This window comes from Drosophila guanche, unplaced genomic scaffold, assembly GCF_900245975.1.
Source record: "Drosophila guanche unplaced genomic scaffold, DGUA_6, whole genome shotgun sequence".
Lineage (NCBI taxonomy): Eukaryota > Metazoa > Arthropoda > Insecta > Diptera > Drosophilidae > Drosophila > Drosophila guanche.
Window position 1 is genome coordinate 4,712,344 of NW_022995747.1, and position 21,135 is coordinate 4,733,478.

The 21,135-nt window shown below is 44.7% G+C and overlaps 2 protein-coding genes across 4 annotated transcripts; one reads left to right on the top strand and one right to left on the bottom strand.

Moving 5' to 3' along the window:
• Positions 1-1,136: 1,136 nt before the first annotated feature.
• On the bottom strand, positions 1,137-10,194 carry LOC117583337 (adhesion G-protein coupled receptor G2). 3 transcript variants are annotated; one of them, XM_034271599.1, is made up of 3 exons: positions 10,184-10,194; positions 2,538-3,937; positions 1,137-2,476 (listed from the first exon to the last, which is right to left on the bottom strand). In XM_034271599.1, exons 2-3 carry the CDS (start codon positions 3,850-3,852, stop codon positions 1,272-1,274), a joined length of 2,520 nt encoding a protein of 839 aa, XP_034127490.1. In that variant the 5' UTR covers positions 3,853-3,937; positions 10,184-10,194; the 3' UTR covers positions 1,137-1,271. The 3 variants fall into 3 exon arrangements, with proteins under 3 accessions (XP_034127490.1, XP_034127489.1, XP_034127491.1); XM_034271598.1 differs by lacking the exon at positions 10,184-10,194 and having other exon boundaries at positions 2,538-3,950; XM_034271600.1 differs by lacking the exon at positions 10,184-10,194 and having other exon boundaries at positions 2,287-2,476; positions 2,534-3,950.
• Positions 10,195-16,512: 6,318 nt separating this feature from the next.
• Positions 16,513-20,669, top strand: LOC117583541 (proton-coupled folate transporter). Its single transcript, XM_034271897.1, has 10 exons — positions 16,513-16,542; positions 18,233-18,666; positions 18,722-18,831; positions 18,883-19,217; positions 19,273-19,703; positions 19,763-19,899; positions 19,955-20,144; positions 20,198-20,245; positions 20,299-20,407; positions 20,467-20,669. The coding sequence occupies exons 2-10, from the start codon at positions 18,552-18,554 to the stop codon at positions 20,522-20,524; spliced, it is 1,533 nt and encodes a 510-aa protein (XP_034127788.1). The 5' UTR covers positions 16,513-16,542; positions 18,233-18,551; the 3' UTR covers positions 20,525-20,669.
• The last annotated feature ends 466 nt before the right edge of the window (positions 20,670-21,135 follow it).

Below are 21,135 nucleotides of genomic sequence, written 5' to 3' on the forward strand. Positions count from 1 at the left end.
AAGACATTGTTTGCTTTCTTTTGCTTGTTGCCAACCTTTTGCTTGACTTGGCTAACATTTTCTCTCCGTCTCTGTTTTTTGGTCCTTTCTCTGTCGCTGCCATTGCCATTGCCTTTTTCCCTTTCCTGGGCTGCGACCCTTGACATTGTTGGCTTGTTGGCCGGAGAGGAGAATGTTCAGCAATGTATTTCAAGTTGCGCATGATTTGAGCTCCTTTGCTCAAAACTCATCTCGAGCATGTTTTAATATTAATTCCCTGAGTTCTCCACGTGCTGTCTGGCCGAGTCGAAACCGCACCTTTTGAAATTCCATTTCTAATGCATTTACCTGTATTAAGTTTGCCCACAAACCAGCAAATGCGATGCAGCCAGACGGGAGGTAATGCCAAAGGTATTTGCTCGTTCCTGTACCAACCGATTAATCTCACCCAACCGCAACGCCACTGACATGGACATGGGCCATTAATCAGCATCGAATGTGGAGGAGAGCGTGTGGAAACGTTCCGCTAATCAATGAGAAAGCATTTTCCATTTACATCCGCACAGCTCATAATTAAGAAACCAAGTGAATCGATTTGAACGATCCTTCGAGCCATCGCAAATGCCAGAGGCAAAGGTAACATGCCTTTAAAGCCCCTCCTGGGGCTGCCCCCCACTCCCTTTACTGCCCTCCAGTTGCCATGGCCATTAATTTCGAAGCACTTGGGCAAACGTCGTAAGATTCCTTTAGACAATAAATATCCGAGCGTTGGGAATCCTCACAGAGCCACCAACGACGCGGCGGTCAGGTCGTTATTTTGGGCCACTGAAATGTTTCACACCTGCCGTTCATCAAAATACAGGCACACGCAACCCACCCTCGGCGCACAATCAACACAAATTTATGCACAGTGGATCGATATTACTTTGAGTAAAGTTTGTAATAAAAATAAGTACAAGAATTGTATGCAAAGTATTTCAAAGTACATGGAATTGTTTGAGCGTGTACAAGGAAATACTTAGCCCACTGTGCACAGCCCCCGCTCATCGCATTGGTTGATGGCCAAGGGTGCCACACTTTTCAGTTTAAAACTTGGCACTAAATTTACCATTGCACTGCGTAACTCTACAGGTAGTTCTACAAAACTAAGGGGGAAGTTTCAATAAAAATACAATAAATATTTAATACACGTGTTGAGTACAGTTTGTTCGTTGGGTGGAAGAAGAGAGCTGACTGGAAAGGTGGGACTGGGAGATGGAAATATCTCTGGAGAGCTGAATGTGATTCCCCCGCTAATGATGTGATCTGTGCGAGTAATTGGTAGATGAGGTGGTCATCGACTGCAGCTCGGTGTTGCGCTTTTGCACGTTCATTGACATTTTGGTGGGGCACAAGAGACCCATCCAGGAACGTCGAGCAGCTTCATCGAAGAGCACAAAGTAGACGAACAGCACGAATCCCTGCATGGTGGCCGTGATGCAGAAGAGATACGAGAAGGCCACGCCCGCCTGCATGAAGGCGAAGATACCAAAGATCCAGGAGAGCCCCAGCAGGAAGAACAGCAGAATGGAGAGCCGAATCTGCTTGACGACCATCTTCCGCTCGGACTTGTGAACGCTCTGGCTGAGCGAGTGCGAGATGCTGTAGAAGACGTACACAAAGATCACCAGGTTGGCCACAGTGACAAGAGTGACGGGCAGCACCAGTCCAAAGATGAGACCATTCCCCGATGGGTAGCAAATGCCAGTGTCGGTTGCCAGCTGTGCGGTCGAGGGCAAGTAGCAGTCGGGGTCAATGAAGGCCACCAACAACGTGGGCAACAATGGCAGGGACCAGGCCACCAGAGCTGCCTTCAGAATATAGTGGCTGGGCCTCTCAATGCCAATCACCGTGACGTAGCGCTGGAACTGCAGGAAGGCGATTATGAGCATCCAGCCGAAGAGCACAAGAATTGAGTACTGCAGGGATGCCCCCAAGGCCACACAGCGTGCGGTGTCTCCGTTAACGACCAGCTGTTCGGATATGTCGTCGGTGTTCAGGAAGACGAAGAGAACCATTTGGAGGGTCATGGCGAGGCACAAATGCAGCAGCACCTTGGTGGAGGCCTGACTGCGCCAACTCTTGAAGAGAGCGGCGGTGAGGAAGATCCCAATCACTCCCATCAGCGACAGGCAGCAGCCCACAATGGAGATGATGTCCAGCACTCGCTCGTTGAGGGGCGTGATGAGAACTTCCTCGCCCAGGTCATTGGTGCGGTAGCTGCCGCCGATGAGGTATGAGAACTGGGTGAGATGGTTCGTGTGGCAAACGATGATCGGATCCCGGAGCAGGTCCGAGCTGCTGCTGCTGCTGCTGCTGCTGGTGGTGACGCCGTTCACCAACCAGGTCGAATAATCCCAGTAGCCGCAGCCGCTGCCCGTGCTGATGGACCGCGCATCCGGCTCACGGATGTTCTCATTGCGCAGCAGGAAGGGCAGGCTCTCGGGCAAGGTATGATCTGAAACAGAGACAGGGGAAACCTGAAGCCAACTTTCGTTTAATAGTGGAAGATTACTCACCCCGTATTTCCGGTATGGAGATGGATATCACCTTGCTGCGGGGCCTGCGATTGCGTGTCAGCGACATTTCCACAAAGAGAGCGTCGTGGGCATAGATCTTGAAGACCAAGTAAGTGGCTCCGAGCTTCTTCACCTTTTCCCACAGCTGTTTGGGCAGGAAGGTGGCCACCTCGAGGTCGGACTCCCGCTTCAGGCTGTCTAAACTATCGCTGGAGCGAAGGAATCGATACCAAAAGTCGCTGCTGGATTTTCTGCCCACGAAGTTAGCGGAGTAGATGGCAATGCCAGTGATGTTGTCGCACTCCGGACTAACAAAGAACACACTGAGGTTGCTGCTCAACAGGGCCTGGACTCCGATGTCCGAGAAGTTGACAGTTTCCACATCTCTGGCTGCCACTTCGGCGGCATCGCTGGCTGCCTGAGCCTGGGTTACGATCTTGCCACACCTCTCCCTGGACACCATCTGCGTGGCTAGGCCGTCCATGTAGTTCTCGAATTGTGTGAGCAGCGAGTTGGTGGCATTCAGCTGGGCGGAAAGGCGCAACACCTCCCTGTCGGTGGACATGATCTCTTTGTAAACACTGACCAAGTCCGCGCTGACCGCCGCATCCTTTTCCTGCTCCATCAGGGCACCAAGGACCTGCCCCGTCATATGCACATCGGCGGGCAGGACACTTTTGTCGGGCTGTCTAAACAAGTCCCTCATCGTGGCCGCCATCAGTTGTCGACCCTGGGTATCGTTGGCTCGCCGCCTTCCCTCGAGGATATCGTCGTGCAGGCTGTTTAGCTGTACACTGATCGTACGCTCCCTAAAGCGTCTCAGACACACGACACGCTGCCATTTATCAATTACTTCCCACTTGGCCCTGTATCCGATTTTCTCACACCTCCTTGTGACCGGCATTCCGTTCCTGAGGATGCACACATCGTGCAAAGTGGCGTTCTCTCCGACTCTGGCTCGCTTCCATTGGTTCACGTGCGGTGTCTGGTCGTGGTTTCGTACAATATAGTCGTGCTGAAACTCCTCCGGTTGGCAGCTTGTGGCATCACAGTACAACAAGTCGAGTTCATTAAATTCCTGCTGATGATCGCAGTCGTAGTACTTCTGTCTGCCGTTCTCCAATCGACAAAGCCTCCATTCCTTCGGACATTGTTCATATGGGATTTGATCGGTTGTTGAATCAGAGTCATCACGTTTTCCCCGCGAATTTAAGGATGCACGGAGCTCAGATAACGGATAGTCTCTTATAAGAGCCTCCAACTCCCATGGGAGGGTCAAGGTCAGAACGAGTACGACGCACCACAACGAATTCATTTTGCATGACTCAGTCGCATGAGTCGCTTTTATCTTTGCTCACTTCTCCGATCCGACATATACCCGTACTATATAAGACGTCCGACTCCAACGGAGAAACTCTCTGCACTGAACACTAAACTTTTCGTCCGCTCAGCATTTCCCGGGCCAGAACAAACCTCAACACAGACAGTGGTCTGGTGTGCGTTATCAATCGACACCACGATCGTTTATCGGAGAATTTATTGCCTCTGTCCGAGCACGTTCTCGCCGCTCACCTGAACTCAGCCAATAATAACCATTTTACAATGTTCAAATATAATTAACAATGTTGAGAAAGATACAGTAAAGGTCAATGTCAAACTGTAATCATTTCTTTATTGCCATGTTGCCCAGAGACGATTTAGAATGTAATTTTAATATTATATGGCTGTAAATATGAGTAATAATTGACTTTATTTTCGCAATAAGAGAGCGACTGACCTATTGGTAATACTCGAAAACTATTATTATCTCCTTCTGAACTCGCTCTCTTACTATTTTTCGTGCCACTATCTGATCGATAAGGCAGAACGTACGGTCTAGCTCTGTTCGCTAATATTTACATTGACATTAGCAGGGCCTTGGCAATTGAGCGATAATATAAATCTGGACTTCGTGACGTCGCCACAGAGTGGATTGAGTTTGAGCAAACCACAATTTCACGCCTTTTGCTGACCTATACACATACTATGAGTGCGAGTACGAGTACCTGGGCTGATTCATTGAGAAGTAAGCTTCATCAACTCTAAGATAAGAGTTTTATTGGTTTTACTTGGAAAGCAGCGAAAATCACTTACTTCTGGCAAACCCCTTCTGAGGCATTTTTTGCACTTTGTAGACCCATTGTCCCTAAGACTGCTGATATTACTTAACTCATAAGGCAGCATAAAGCTCATCGGTCACGCGATAACAGTATGTCTTGTAATCATTAAAATGCTATGGATCATGTTTTACATTCAGACATAAAAAACATGTTTTTCGTAAAAAATTTAATTTGAGCGTCTAGCAGTGTGACATTTTAATTTGAATCGAACGACGCAACGTGACAAATTCTTGTCCGGGGGACTAATGAACTCAACTTGAGCAGAACCTCATGAGTCAGTCTCTTAGAGAACTTTGAATGGGTTGATTGAATCATATTTATCTTATGTCTTCAGATTAAGCAGCGGTCTGGGGCAAGTGACACAAATTGCGTGACGAGACGAGCTATTAATGTAATTCACTGACCACCCGCAAGACACAGGAAATTGAGTTTCCTGAGAAAGATAACCGCAAGAGAAATAACTATCAAGGAAGGCTTCAACGCAACTCAATTTATTTTGCCAGCCATCAATGTTCTCTCTCTCTCCGTCCCTTGACGGAGTGAAAAGATACGAGGATTGTCATACGACAGCCTAATCCACCTTGGAAGTTTAGGCACTGACACCGACTTCATTGTAAGGCAGTTTTTGGGTGCCAAAATGTAATTTTTATAACCAACTTCCATGACACGTATCCGAAGAGCTGCGTGGGCTCTCCGTGTGTGCTGCGGAAATTGTTGGCTTGTTGACACGTTTTCAATTATCAGTCAAATGCCGCTGACGAATTCAAATACTAGCCAGAATTTGGCATACGTATACCACATTCTATACACATCATCGAGCCCAAAAATTGATGGGACTGCAGGCATTCAATCAAATGTGTCACATCCTGACACGTTTCACTCTTCCTTTATTGGCAGCAAAGGCACCAGCAGAAGCTGTGTGCTGGAATATGAAGAAGGTGCAAATACCAAATGAAAAATTTGTATTCTTTCACTCTCTGTCTGCGATATTAGGATTGTGCAGTTCTTGAGTTGTTACGCCCAACCGAAAATCCAATTAGTAGAGACACCAACGGAATAGCGGAAGAAGCCCGCAAAGCAAACTTCCTTGGGGCCAACAAGTGACTGGGTTAAACAAGTCCACGTTTTGGCAGACAGAAAATCATTCAACAGAGCTCCCAGAGCCCAGATCTGCGGTCTCGTGACCGCCAACCATGGTAATAAATTTTCCCAGGGCCAAGCTCAACTGCATCAGCATTGTTGCACTTGTTGGTAGTCGTCCTTGACTGCCTGCCTGGCTCTTTCTCGCTCTCTCTGACTCTTCCTATCTGGCTGTTTGACAAGGTCACGAGGGGAACGAGCACTCCGACATGGCTGGGGGGCTCAAATGTGATTAGGGTCGATTTTGAGGAGAAAAGCTGCTTCAAGGAGAAGACCGAGCGATGGCTTAAATTGAGCTGGCGGGCAATGAGCCGTGGCAACATTTACGCACTTTTAACGACTCTCCAAAGCCCGCACGCACGCCCCGTTAATATTGAGCACACATTATATTTGTTTCGTTCAATAAAAAATTGGAAAACTTTGCTTTGGCTTTTAAGCACTTGAATGCCTCGTTGACGCTGAGCTAAAACTGGCTGAGAAAATGTTAAAAGGAAATCGGAAGATGATCCCCAGATCCCAGCTAAACCTCATATGCATATGGGGCGGCAGCACTTAAACGTTGCTCCTTCGCTGCAGATGGGATCCATTATGCTCATTACGCGCCGCCATTCTTCATTCTTGTTTGTGGCCCAACCCTAAAAAGTGCCCAAAAAAAGAACAAGAACGCACCGCACAAACCAAACCAAACCAAACCAAACAATACCACATCCCCATCTCGCCGTTTTGGCCATGTCAATTGCAGCCAGAAGAAATTCATTTTGGCTTGGGGGCAAAGTTAAATTGAATTTTTTTGTACCCAGAACTCGTTCAGTTTGGCTCGTTTCTGGGGCTCAGACAACAGGTTGCGGGGAATTAATGAAATTAGGCAGCTACGCTGAATGTTTGCTGCCATACAGGGTGATCCTTAAAACATGAAGCAGGGAATGGGGCACACTCAGACCAGACCCTGTCAGGCATAGTCGGATGGCTACCATTTTTAACTGCCTTCATTTTACACAATTGGCAAGGCAACAAATATGCGAGTATGCAGATGCCGCGCGAACTTTGACACGGCACACATGTCGCCCACCCACCCTCTCTCTCTCTTACTCTTCCTCTCCCCGAGGACCGTTTGTATGTTTTATACCAACTCTGAAGCAATTTAATTTAATTACAACGTCTGGCGGCACTGCTGCTCCTGCTTGTGCTGTTCCAGCATCATCTAATTTCATTTTGAGCTGAGGGCCACGCCAGGCAACAGTTGCCCCATAAACCCCGACACACGATGCACGATGTTTGGCTCCAAGTTCTAACAGGATTAGCCCCGGTGGCACACATGCCACTCTTGTTGTCCTGGTCCTGGCTGCAATCCCTGCAGGCCTCGGCATTTGCATAAGCTACCCTTGAACCGAGCTGCAGTGGGGTGGGAGAGATTATTTGTATTTTGAGAGCAAGTCCGCCAGAGATTGATTGGAAACTCCGTTCCATTTTCGACCGGAAATTTTCTAGGAATGTAATAGGTTGAATGGCCTTTACTTTATTAAATTAACCCAATCTCTCTATCAAAAAGAATGCTTCAAAGCATCCATTCACATGCGAGCAGTAGCATCTTTTGAATGTGTGAGTTTTTTCTGTGGAAAAAACTGGAGCAAGTTTTCTATTACACATTCGTTTCGGGGAGATGTGAGTGAAAAGTTTTGCCTGAGATCCGACAAAATGAAGTGCTTGAGAAGTGAAGAGGAGACATCCACAATGCCAGGAGAATGTTTCTAATGAAAAACCACTCTGTCGGAGACAAAGAAGTCCACTTAGAGATGCGGCTCGCCTCCACTAGACTCCAAGCTCCCAGCTGTTCTCTAATGTCAGAATAAACGTTCGTAACTCAGCTTTCAGACTGACTCGAAGAAAAGTTTCGCCGGCTGCACATGCATTTTGTAGCATGCTTAACGATGTCAAAACAGGCAAGGACATGCCTCGCAGCGAGGTCACGTAAAGAGATTTTCAATTTGATGCGCCTACATCTGCACATGGACAACATGAAACAAGTTTGATAACTCACAAAGTTCACTCCTGCGCTGGGGTTTGCTGTACAGATTTATGGGCCTACGTGGGACTGCGCCTAAAGTCGATACTTAATTTGATGTACAGACACTGCCTGGCGAATGATTTTCCATTCGACCAACATGTGGTATGTGTGATTCGACTTTTGTGACCCATATGAAACAATTAAGAGCCTACTTTGATTGCACCCCAGGGTGAATTGAACTCCAATTATATTCCATTTTGACCTCCGTTTGCTCGATTTTAATATAAATTTAATATCATCCTGAGTCCTTGACAACCGTAAAACAAACATCAAAAGCGGCATCGTAACAGGCGTAGAGATGAGGGGAGAGGAGTGGGCAGAATGCGGCATAAAGAACGGACTTAATTGCCGGAAAAAAGGGTTAATTGCCCGCGTATTTGGTTTGTGCATGGCAGGAAGTACCCGAGAGTACCCTCTTCTCCGGGCATGGACATAAAAAGTTTCGTTAATGGAAAACAGCAGGCATAAAGCCCTGCGTAAACTCACGGAAGAAAAATGCCATGGGTAGGAGATACATCCATTACAATTCAAAATTTCAGCAGTTTCTCGGGACAAAACCCTTTACGATTATGCAGCATGGCTGGAGAAATTAATTTACAGACCGATCAGAGTGCTGAGTCAGGGTAGTCAGGGGTCCTGCCCTGCCTCATTTCGAGTGCCCTGCAGCAGCATTTACAAGCGGTTGATGCATTTTTTATGTTGCCACATTACGGGGCACTCTTCCTGGCTGCATTGCGTGTGCGTGTGTGTGTGTGTTTGTGCAACTTTTATCACTTGTTTGCTTTGCATTTTACGAGCATTTAAATACAATGAGAACAACGCTAAGCGGACAGCTGTTGCATGCCACAGTGTCGTGCTGCATCAGGGTCCGTGCCACTGCCCGTGCCTTGCCAAAGGCTAAGCAGACATTTTCCATTTCCCATTTCCCGCGTGATGCTGGCTAATTAGACAGACACGACACAGTAGCCTCACAGTAGCGAGCAAGTGCCATACAGAGTGTAAGTATGCCAGAAGGGAGTGCCCCTCTGTGCCACTCGACAAAGTAATGCAATGAACGTTATTTGCACAATTCCGGCATGAAACTCATTATGCCCAAGTGGCCGCCTTTATTGCCGCATACGTACACACTCGTACATATACAGACAGATGGACAGACAAAACGAGGAGCTTATGAATGCCAAGCAGACAAACTGGCAAACTATTACTTAATATGGTGAAATATTGCAAATTTATAACTCTCAAGCGAGAGAGAGGGAGAGTTCAGAGTTCAAAATGGCACGCAAACAGACAGACACGAACACACACCGAACAGAGAGGAGGTAGGTGGAATGCAAAACTTTTCCATATTTGAACTGCAAAAATGGAATTTATGTGCTCCACTGTCCGTGTCCTGTGTGGAGGAAGCAACTTTTTGGCGCATCCGCATTATGCAGACCAGACCCTCCACTGCAGTCAGAGTTGATTACTGTTTGGCAACACAATAGATTAAATGAAAGCGCTGATAAATTTCATGCGAAATGGTACAAAAATACCATAAATATGGAAATTTCACTTAACAGATAACTAAATTTCATGTTTACATTCAAAATATTGAATAATTGAGAGCGCATTGCACGCGAAAAAATGATACAAGTTTTATCAAGCTCTCCGATAAATTGTATTATATTTTTTTCAACCTGTTCCTTTTTTCAGGAACCTTTATAATTCATATTTGTACGAGTAGTTGGTATTCGGGTGCATATGTTCGTGTACACAAATTTGCATAAATTAGCCAGCTGCCTCTCTGATATCCATCTAGGTACTTTGGAATGACTAACGCACATACTTTTTCTTAACCCCGGCCCCAGCATAATTCCACAACATTCTCGTATGCAAATGCACAGATCCACTTGAATTCCTTATTCTGTATATGTCAGACATAACATATGGTTATTTTGTCTGGGGTAAAAAACAAAATGCTAATGCTATAGTGAGAGTCAGACCGAGCGACTTCGGTGGACTGGTGCTCGCCTTGTGACAGGTAGCACTTTTACAATGTCAACCCTTTTTGTACATACTTTGAAAATGTAAAAGCATTTGCTTCATTAATTTCTAAGCACTTTAACGCCCTTTGACTCGGTCACATGACAATGACAATGGAAATGCGAAGCTGTCTGAGACAAAAAGCCAGAAAATCAGAACATACTTTGGCTTAACCACTTTTATTCAGTCGCACTCTACTCGACTAGACTCATATTCACTCTGGTTTATGTTTTTTTGCCAACTTAATTTGCTCACGCTACGAATACGACCAGTATGCCCAGCCCAATGTAGACTTTTTTTCCTCTGCAACATAAAAAAAAGGCAACAAAAACCATAGTTTCGGACACGAAACTTTAGGTACCCTAGCAGTTCTTTGAGTATCTTTAGCTTACACAAATCATTTCTAAGTCCATATTCCCTCTGGAAAATGGTAGGAAAAATGCCAAAGGAAAAAGTATCTTTTGTGCTCTCCATGCACTCAGCAATTTCGATATGTACTGCCTTGGGTTGTGCTTGTCTGTTTCGTGTTTCGCATATCGTGTTTTCTGGGGAGATTCATTTTGGTTCAGTTGTTTGTCCATTTAACTGCAAGCCACAAAGCAGCAGCCGCATGCAAATATTGATTGGAAAAGCCAGAGACGAAATGAAAAGTTGTTTGAATTGTTTGGGGTCTGGGTGGACCCTGGCCATGTGAGTGGACATGAATAGTGGATTGATGGAGAGGCAGGAATGGAGAAGCAAAGGCGAGACTGGGCGCGGCAATGGCAGTGGGAGTCTACGTTGAAACCAGAAATTAGTGGCACAAATAAATCCTGCAGGTCTCTGGGCCTGAGCCCATACCACAGCCCTGAAAAAGCCAAAGCCAAATAGGATTTGCTGGATGCGAAAGTGTGCATTGTAAAACCAATTCGTTTCCATTTGTCCTCGGCGTCACTTGCACTCCACACACAGATTCTGGGCTCCACACAATTGAACTCTGCCTTGGTGGTGCTGCGTCGCTCCTGTTGCTGAGGCTAGTCTGATCCTGATCCCAGTGCTGACAATGCCAGTGACAGTAGGACTGCAAACACAATGCACAATGCGGAACACGGCACAAAAGACGGCATACAGAATGCGCAATACGAATACAATTCAGGTGACCAGTGGCCACATTGGTGCAAAGTCATCGAACATTGAGAGCTACATTGATGGGTGTTTCACACATTTTACCTTGTGACTTTGCTTTCAAATTGTTTCAAACTGGTAACACTGTGTTGCCAGTGTGTTAGAAGGGAACAGAATCGCAAACGGAAGCGTTGGACACTTAACCTGATTGCACTCGATTCAAAAGCTGAGCTCGGATTTGCGGCTCTGGATATGTGGTTGCGCCGCTGCCCCAAAGCCATTTCAATTTGTCCTGTAAGTTCGTCTAAGCTAGGACTCAGCTGTCCACGGGACTGACCGGCCAAGTTCTAATTGCCCATTAACACTTTATGAAGTAGGCGTGCCGCCCCCACCCACCATCAATAAAAGGTTCATATATACTTTTACGATATGTACAAATATATATATTTGTTGGGAGAGCATCGGGGGAGCTATTTTTATACAAAATACTGAGCTGAAACTGCCGCAGGTCACGACACGTGGCTCGGCAGTGTTTGGTCAATACTCTATTATGGGTCCCACGTTGCAGCAGCTGCCGGCAAACAGCACGGAAATAAATTGGAGGCCCAAAGGTTAAACTCTGAATCTGTCACCTGCCGACTGACATCCTCGAACTCTGCTTTCTCATTGTGAGTCAAATGGAAAGGAAATTGGGGGAGGGACAAAGTGAGAGTGTGGCAAAGAACTTAATGTTGCGTGAAAAGCGCGCAAAAGCTGAAATGAATGGAATACAAGGAAAATCAACTGTACTGTCGGCTTCCACTTTGACAGCATCACAGCAGAGAGGAGCAGAGCACGACGTTTGCGGAGCACTCACTCAACCGCAGCCCAAAGCCGTAAAGCATAAATAATTCAGGAGGCGCGGGGGAGGTACAATTTTCTTTTTTCACGCCAAAGAAAGATTGACTTTTAATTTGCCATGGAAACTCCTGCAAAGGGAGACCATCTCTTTTTATTCCGCAATCCTGCGGCAGTGTTGGCTTTCGCTTATAAATAAACCAACAATTTGTTGCTCCTCAAATAGCAGAAATTCCAATTAATATGCAAATGTTCGAGTACTCGGGATAATTAACCAAGAAAACAGAGCGCTGATGATCTGAGTATTTGCTTTCAGTCGCGGCGAATCATCATCAGGCAGCCATACAGGACCCAATGTCATTACCTCTACAGCGCTGACAGGGCACATCCACAGGCTGCCATTAGGCGGCCCCTAAACTGTCAACTGAAGCACCCCGGCCACCCCGATGACATTTCAATAAACAGATCTGGCTCTAAACAGTATTGATTAACAGGCCATGGATGAGCGGCAAAATGGAAATGAGTGGAAATGACAGACAATTTGAAAGGGAAGCAACTGCATGGAGTCTGGGCTTCAAGTCTGTACTGAAGGCCTGCAAAGGCACTGATAGCCACAGGACTGGGTCCCCACCACGCCGGACAATGCAGTCCAATTAGGCAAATGGAAGGGCGATTAAGTCCGCAAGGTCAGGTCCGCATGTTCATCAAATAATGACAAAGTCATTTCCATTTATTGCACACAATTTCAATTATATCGAGTGCCGTGTTGTGCTCCTGAATCGAAGTCGTGACAAATGTCTATTGCGGAATAGATTTGCATGGGCCGGGGCTGGGCTTTGCCGGGCCTGCGCCGCAAATGGCAGTAATTTATCAAAAACAAAAGGCGCTGACTTGGCTGCTTTTACCTGGCGATAAGAAAAGCCAGTAAATTTGCCACCCACTGCCAGGGGCCTTTTGTTCGGTTTGATATTGCCATTTAGTGAGGCTCCTTTTGTTGCTGACAACCGGAGATAAATACATATATATAGGTCATTTTATTGTCCTCCGTTTTGTGTGGAGAGGATTGGCCGGGGAATCAGTGTGCTGTGCATATTTAATGGCGTATGCAAATGCAGAGGGTCCCGTTCCCAAAATGGCTTAAAGGCCGGTTTATTTACGACTCGAACAATACCACAAAAACATATTTAACTCGCTCGCCGTCATTGTGTTTCTACATTTGAAATCCTTACCGCATCTCAAAGGAAACTCCAAATTGCCACACCCACACCCGATCTGGCCCTAATGCCGATTCACTCTCCTTCATAGGCATTTTGTAGGCAACCTCAATCCGCATTAGTCTGCAGAGAAAGCCCTAAATCAAATTGCCTCTCGTTGGATTTGACAGACGACCCGGCCTGTTATCAATGGGCGGGCTTATACCCTCATACGACATAGCGATTTCCAAGGGCACACGTCGACATACATATATATTTAAGTGTGAGCATCGACATTCTCAATGATTTGGCTGGGAAGCAATTAAGTCGATATTTCAGCCGATTTTTAAATGCAGCTGAAAATTTGGAAAAATACCTAGAACAGTATGTTCTGCAAATAATTCCAAAAATCATTCACGTATTTAAATTGCAGGCGATAGAATAACAATTAAAATAGTTGTCGAGCTTCGATGGTATAGCAATTATTCTATCCATAAATATGACTCCTTTATGTATTGATATACATTTGTACCCCTTTGTGTGAATACATACATAAGAGCATTTAGCTAAGAAACACAGATTAAATCGATATTTCACCCAAGACTAACCATTTCAAAGCAGACTTTTCCATTCACTTTCTCTATCTCTCAGCACATTGAACACTCTCCTGTTCACAGAGACACACATACACACATATATCAATTGCAATCAATCAAAAATGTGAAAGCATGGAAAACTCGTTTGCATTCAAATGCAGAGACAATGAAAGTGAAAGCTTAACCAGAAACAGAAACAGAAGCCAGGACCTGGGATTTGGTAGCTGGGACCTGGGAGGTGCAAAAGTGCAATTTGATTTGCCATTGCAAGGCTTCTACCGGTCATTCATTCATTCATTCCTAAACTTCACTGACATTGAATCCGGAGCGACTGCCAGACACTTCTGGGCACCTGGTAAGTGTTGAAGCCATAAAAATTTAAGAAAACTAGAGGCATCCGAGGAGTGTTTGCTTTGATTTCGATTTCATTCACGAGAAGACTAAATGAAATGATGTGGAGTGGAATGAAGTGAATTTGAATTGAAGGAATACGCTCAATTGGGATCTGGCCATTGCCCTGAAAGTTTTCCATCAAAGCTTTTGCGCCTTAGAAATGGCTTTTCCGCTTTCCATCCTTTTCAAAATTACATTTTAAATTAGTTGTTCCTAATGCCATTGGCAATCGTCCTGATCGGGCTTAGTGGCAACTGCTGTGTGGTGGCCATTGCAAATTCATTTGCTGCAGCAAATTGCACTCACAAGTGCGAGCTCTTAAGCAGCTTACCGTCAACCACCGGGGATCCACCATTCAGAGGAACTCCGGGATATGCTATCTGTAAACGCCATTTACGTGGCATATGTATACTGGTTGTAGATAAATAATGAATTGTTTGAACAGCCAATTAATGAAGTTATGTCGCTTAGGCATTGAATGAGAGGGAAGAGAGAGGGAGCCATTGGACATAATGTAATGTTACAGTCCAACCACGTTATTTATTAGTTCACTTAGTGCTCTACCTTTTCAAAAATTCTATTAAAGAACCCACATATCTTTTTTCATTTTTGTTGCCAATTTTCTGGCGACCACTTGCTTGAATTCCACCTTTGGAATTTTCATTTTTTTACATTCCCAAGCACACCCGAAAGGATAACTGGGAAGGACATGTGCAACTATTAGCAATTATTCTCTTTCGACATTGCTACGAGTGTGCTGCTGATATTTTATGAATCGATACGTGCAAATGGCCAACCAGCCATCCAGCCAGCCACGAGCTTAGGTATCCCCCATGGCCGTAAGTGTTGCCCTGCCGGATATTTCGTACGTGCACCCACAACATGAACTCATAAATATGTATTGATTTTCCATTCACAGCTTCCAAGAGTATAAAAAGTCTTGAAAACTCGTGGAGGCAGCGAGGAGCAGCAGTAGCAACAATGGCAACCCAGGACAGAGTTATGATTATCGAAGTTTTTTCAGCACATAAATGGAAAATAAATGCGAGAAATTCAACGTAATTTGCGACACTCCGTGGAGTCAGCGAACCAAAGAGATGCATAAAGGTTCTTTACCAAATATTTATCGCAAATCTCACGCCAGTCAGGCGGAGGAACAGCAAATTGCAGCGAGACATGCAAATAGGAAACAAAGGATCATGTGCCACGACTCTGACTCCTTCTACTCCTCCAGAGCCCTAACTCCACTTCAGCTCCATGAAGGATGTGTGTAATCCAAGTGAGACATGTCTACATCATGAGTTCATTAATTTGGCCTCGAATAATGCTCTGCCTCTCGTATGGAGCGGGGAAACCCATATGTTTCTACAACATTTGCTGTGACTAATGGGCTACAGAGGGCCATGAGATGTGTTGCGTTGCGTTGCGATTCTGGAAGCTGGCTGCGGCCTGAGTGGCGTGTGTATAATGTTCCAAAAATTGTGAAAACGCTCATAACAAATTTGTTTGATGATCGGAAATTTGTCAAAAACATTTCGCACAAAAACAAACATTTCCCTGCCGCACTTGTGTGGGGAACTATATTTCATTGAAAATCTCTGGGATGAAAGAGAATACATAGATTAGATCCAGATTTGATTAAGAGATTAAGCAGTGAATGTTCCAATTTGTTTTGGCAATTACCCAACAAACATATGGTGTTCATAGTTGAGTAATGGATGATACTTCGCGGCTGCGAACTAAATACAGAATTGCAGCGCAAAAATCAGGGCATCGTAACAGTTGCCAAAGGCCGATCCCTGACCAGGCAATTACAACTGCCAAAAACTAACGCCACCACAAAATGGAGCTGCCATTGGCTGTAAACCAGCCGCAAAGCTCGCACTTGAAATATTTAACAATGTGCCCAAATCAGCAGAAAGAAGTGGCATGAAAAGACCAGCCCCATCATGTCAGCAAATTAAAAACCATCGACAATCCAGCAACGAGCATCTATCGAATGAAAATATATTATCAACCGAACGCCCAGCTGCTGTGGCTGCTTAAAACGGATCAAAAACTTTAGGGCCGCTAAGCCCCTGCAGGCCTAATTGTAAAGGACACTTGACATAATAAAGGTTGCAGCTTCAAAGGAATATTTTTTAATATTTTAATTGGCAAAAAGGCAAATGATAATTCTCGCCATCAGGGTTAAAAAAATATTAAAGGGGATAATGAGCTGATGGAAAATTTATAAATTTAAAGGGCCGATAATACTATTTTTGTACGACGTACATAAACATTGTTAAAGCTCAAATAAGCACTGCAAATAAATTAATTAAATTGTAAATCTCTCAGTCAACAGATAAACACCATTGAAAGCAGCTGCAGCCGCCTCTTATCTTTTTTTCTTCTTCTGATCTTATGTGTGTCTTATCCCCAGATATTGCGCTGAAACTGGTCACTAGCTGTTCGAGTGTCTACCAATAAGGTCGTGAATTTCGTGTCGAGAAGAGTGTATGGACTAAGCATAACATTTGGCAAAATTGAAACCAGAAGAAAAGCTAAAAGTGAAATTAAAACAGCTGTTACACGACAACTATTCCACCGACGCACTTTTTACACAATTCCATCAACTTTCATAAGTTAATCCAATCACAGAACGCTCGGTAGCATTATTGGTTTTCGTTTGACCACGATAAGGTTAATTTTTCCCTTTCTCACACTCCTGTAAAAGTGTCGAGTGAAAAGGTTCCATGTAACATTAGCTTCAGCAATTGTCGAGCCAAGGGTCGAGAATTTTTGTGTACTTGTGTCCCTTTTGCCATTTCATCTTGGAATAATTAAGCCAAACAGAAATGAATTTGTGCACGTGCTGCGCTCAAGAAATTGCTTTTCGTCCGCTCAACTTTTCTGGCCTTTTATGTTTTTGGCTGGTATTTCCCTTACCCTCCTTTTCCCTGCTGCTTTGTCTCTCATTTTGTTTTTTTAATGTTCGTCCGAGTTTGCACAAGTGGCCGTTGTCGTGGGTTCTGTGTGTCAACAGCACAAAAGCCGCACCGCACACATCGCCAACAGTTGCCCCATTCCAGTATTCCAGTTGCATGTTGCGCAATGCCATCTAAGACAATAGTTGCATGAACTTAGCATGTGCCGAGTGAACTCCTCCTCTTTGGGGCATTCGCCTCCGCCAGTTAGTCTGCCAGTCTGGGACTTTAATATTGTTCTTTTGTTCTGTTTGAGCCCGGGAACTCAACAATAAAACGAAACGCCAAGCGGAAGAGTTTACAATTAGCTTGTTAACAATGGCCCGGCATACTCAGCGTATGCGTGATGTGCTCCAAAAAGAGAATCTATCTGACTATCTTTTGTTGTTGAACATTGCAACCATGCCAGGGAGTTAATAAAAACCAGCAAACGAGCACCACTTTATGCTGAAAGAAAGCAAGCTTCAAAAATAATTATCAAATTATTTTGGTAAACTGTTCTCCGTTTTTATACAAAGGGTACAGTTCAAGGGTATATTAGGCTTGTGTAAATGTATGCAACAGCGTTTCCGTCTCGGCAAAGTATTTATATAAAGACAGACACAGTATGGTGTCGGAAGTCGGCCTGCTGTTCATTAAGAACCAAGGGAGACAGCCTTCCCGCCATTTTAAGTCTTTAAGGGAAAAGACTTTAACACTTTTTGTTGTTTTAATACAATCTAATTTCAGAAAGTTTTGTATTGCCGAGAATATGCGTGTCGAGTCGCTTGGCGGCACGGCTCCCCCTTTTTTTGAAGCTTAAAATCTTTATGCATATTTCATGGTGTGCAATAAAGGGGAAAATAGTGTAAAAAGCGCGAAACGAGCCACGGAGGGAGAAGCGAGTTCGCAGAAGTGTTGGCCTGTAATTTACCCAAGCAAAGTTGCTCTCGTTTGGGCGCCTCCTGACTACAAAACACTTTTACTCAATTTTGTGTGTGGGCGTGTGCCCCGTGGCAGCAGAAAAGTTTCCTCATCATAAAAGGGTTAAGTGCAGAGCCCTGTATTTAAAATTTTAAAAGTTATGTACTGGGATTTCACATAGCTTATTTTGGCAAATCTCGCATATCACATGTCAGTTACTAGCAACAAACTTAATGAATAACAAACAATAACAATTGTGGAGAGAGACTGCAATTAGAGCACAAAAACCCCCATTAAAATCACCTAAATTCTAACAGATTCGCGAAGCTATATAAACGTGCGAATGGCGGGTCGGCTGGTCATTTCATTTTTGAAAACCCACCGAAATCGAACCACAAGCTGCCGCGTTCCCGTTGCGGATGCTGATGCTGCTTCCGTGCCGCCTGAGCGAACTGTGTAACCAGCGAAGCGAGGAGTCCAACTCAATAATTAATAATCGGCTGTGATCTGAATAAACGTGTGGATAAATATTTGGTGAAGGTTGAATAACAAATTACAGTTGGGTTGGGCAATGAAAGTGAATAAAAAGTGGTGAATCTGACCAGTTCCACTAAAACTGAACTAAAATTTGAGAAAATGGTGGAGAAGGCCTCGCTGTCGCAACTCAAGAGTTTAAAATGGGGACGTCTCTTCAATATGTTCTATATAGAACCGGTTGTATTTATGCTGATCTTCTCGCACGTGTTGACAGGTGAGCTACATTGTTCTGTGCCCAAACTGTCGTATACGATAAACCTCCCCTTCAGGTACAATCATGCGCAATCAGCTGATCTACCAGACCTGTACAGTGATATTTCGGTACAACGAGACAGACTGTAAACTCTTGGATAGCAAAAACACCTCCACAGAGATACAAGTGAGTGAAATACCTTGCTTCGAATTGTTTTGAGATTCACCATTCTTGCAGGCCATCGAAACAGAGCTGCAGTCGTATGTGGCCAACATGTTCCTAATCCGCACGCTCTTCGAGAGCATTGTGCCGGCCATCTGTGGGCTCTTTATAGGCTCCTGGTCGGATCGCTATGGACGCAAGCCCCTGCTGGTGGTATCTATGATTGGATTTTCTGCCTCTTCCCTGGTTACATCGATTATTTGCTGGATGTCCCGCTACTATATGGTCAATCCTTGGTGGTACACTCTGGCTGCGGTGCCCCACTCCTTGCTTGGAGGTATGTGCGTGTTCTATGTCGCCGCCTCCTGCTTCATTTCGGACACAACGGATATTAAAACAAGGCCTTATAGGTGAACAGTACAATGGCTAAGAGGTTTTATAATTTATTCTCAATCCTGTCTACAGAATGATGTTCATGGAGCTGATTCTCTTTGTGGCCCTCACTAGTGGTTCGCTTCTCTCCAGCTTTCTCAGCGCAGCCACCAGTGCGGCCTTCGTGCAGAGTCTATCCTGTTTCATGATTGTCTTGGCAACACTCTTCATAGTTTTCTATCTTCCCGAGAGCTTGGGTATGCTGCAGGATGATGAGGATATCCCAGAGAAACAAAAGGATGCGGTTGTGAGCATCAGTATTTCCGACCAGCAGCTGAACGTATCCGAGAAGTCTGAAAAGCTTTCTGAGAGACCTTCCCAAGTGGAGCAGAGCGAACCTGGATTGTTCAGTCTGAAAAACGTCAAAGATATGTTCAGTACTTGCTTCAAGAGGAGGGAGAATAATGCCCACACAATCATTTGGCTTGTGACTTTGGCTGGCTTTGTCTCCATCTTTGTTGGCGGTAGGAGTATCCTTTACATCTGACTACATCCATGATTGATACGATGCTTCCTTCCTCAGATGGCGTGATGACTGTGATGTATCTGTTTGTGCGTCAACAGTTTCACTTGACTGTTCGCGAGTACATTATCTTTGAGACAGTCAGCCAGTCTGTGCCCATGCTAGGAGCACTCCTTGGCTTTCTTATTTTGAAAAAGGTACAGTTTTTGCAAAGGAAACCCACTAGATAATGAGTTTGCAATCTTATTAAAGATATTTGGTGTATCTGTGGTTGCATTGGCACTACTCTCTCTCGTCTCGGAGATCCTCAGCAGCCTGGCCAAGGGTTTTGCCTTCCTATCCTGGCACTTGTATTTGTCGGTGGTTCTCGGAGTCTTTCGCTCTATTCAGGGACCCATGTGCCGCACTATAGTATCCAATATAGTGCCAGCTTCCGATACGGGTACGTATGATAAAATATCTTCATTCCAAAAATGTGATTCCAAATGATTGCAGGTAAACTTTTTGCAATTGGCAACATTGTGCAATCGGTGGCACCATTTGGTGAGTGACTTTCCACTTTAACGTTTCCCCTATCCATAATAATTTGTCTGCAGTGGCCGCACCCCTATACACGGCCATCTACAAGGGCTCCCTGGCCAGCAATCCGGGCGGATTCAACTTCCTCAGCGCTGCGCTCTACTTAATATCGTTTATTCTGATTGGGTATGTGTGATTACAAAACTTGTCAGCCGCTTAAATCATTTTCCATAAATTAATTGTAGCTATGTGCTGAGAATTAAGTTCCAGCACAGGACATTCTATGCCAAGCTGCTGAAGTAGTCAAAGTAAACCAAAAGGCCCCGCCCTATCAATATTGATTGAGGTCGAGTTTGTCAAGTTTACATAGCTTGCACGTTGACAACTTTCCAAGAACCACATTGAATAAATGGTACTATTAAAACAGTTAAAATCATCCCTTCATTTGAGGCACAAAGGGAAATTCGAACCGACAATCACAACACATCATGTGGAAGACTCAAATTCCAAAATGCAATCTAAATAGTAAGGTTCAAGTGTTTGATTTGACATCTGTTTGCATTATTTGCCCGACAGAAGTATCCTGTTACATGAATTCGGAATGGAAATGTATCTAATTGTTGTCAGAGTGGTCCGGCTGCTTGTTGTTTTCAATAATGTTCGGTAAGGACATGCATAACACATGAGCGCTTAATAGTGCATAATTTATGTGGCAAAAGTTTGCGCAACATACGAGTATCCAAAAGTTCAAACGCCAAATCATTTGGATCCATTTGGATTCATTCGTTGTGACTTTGGCACGTACCAAATGAATTTGTAATGCTGCTGGTAGTGCCAAAAGTTCAGGGCACAATTTGTGGCAATTTGAATTGTTGAACGTCAACTCTCCGATTAAATAATTCATTGCAAATATA

Coding starts and splice junctions, on each gene's coding strand:
- LOC117583337 (XM_034271599.1), bottom strand. CDS start 3,852: ATGAATTCGTTGTGGTGCGTCGTACTCGTTCTGACCTTGACCCTCCCA. Junction 2,477..2,537: donor CTCCATACCGGAAATACGGG/GTGAGTAATCTT, acceptor TCTCTGTTTCAG/ATCATACCTTGCCCGAGAGC.
- LOC117583541 (XM_034271897.1), top strand. CDS start 18,552: ATGGTGGAGAAGGCCTCGCTGTCGCAACTCAAGAGTTTAAAATGGGGA. Junction 19,218..19,272: donor ATTAAAACAAGGCCTTATAG/GTGAACAGTACA, acceptor TCCTGTCTACAG/AATGATGTTCATGGAGCTGA. Junction 20,408..20,466: donor ATATCGTTTATTCTGATTGG/GTATGTGTGATT, acceptor AATTAATTGTAG/CTATGTGCTGAGAATTAAGT.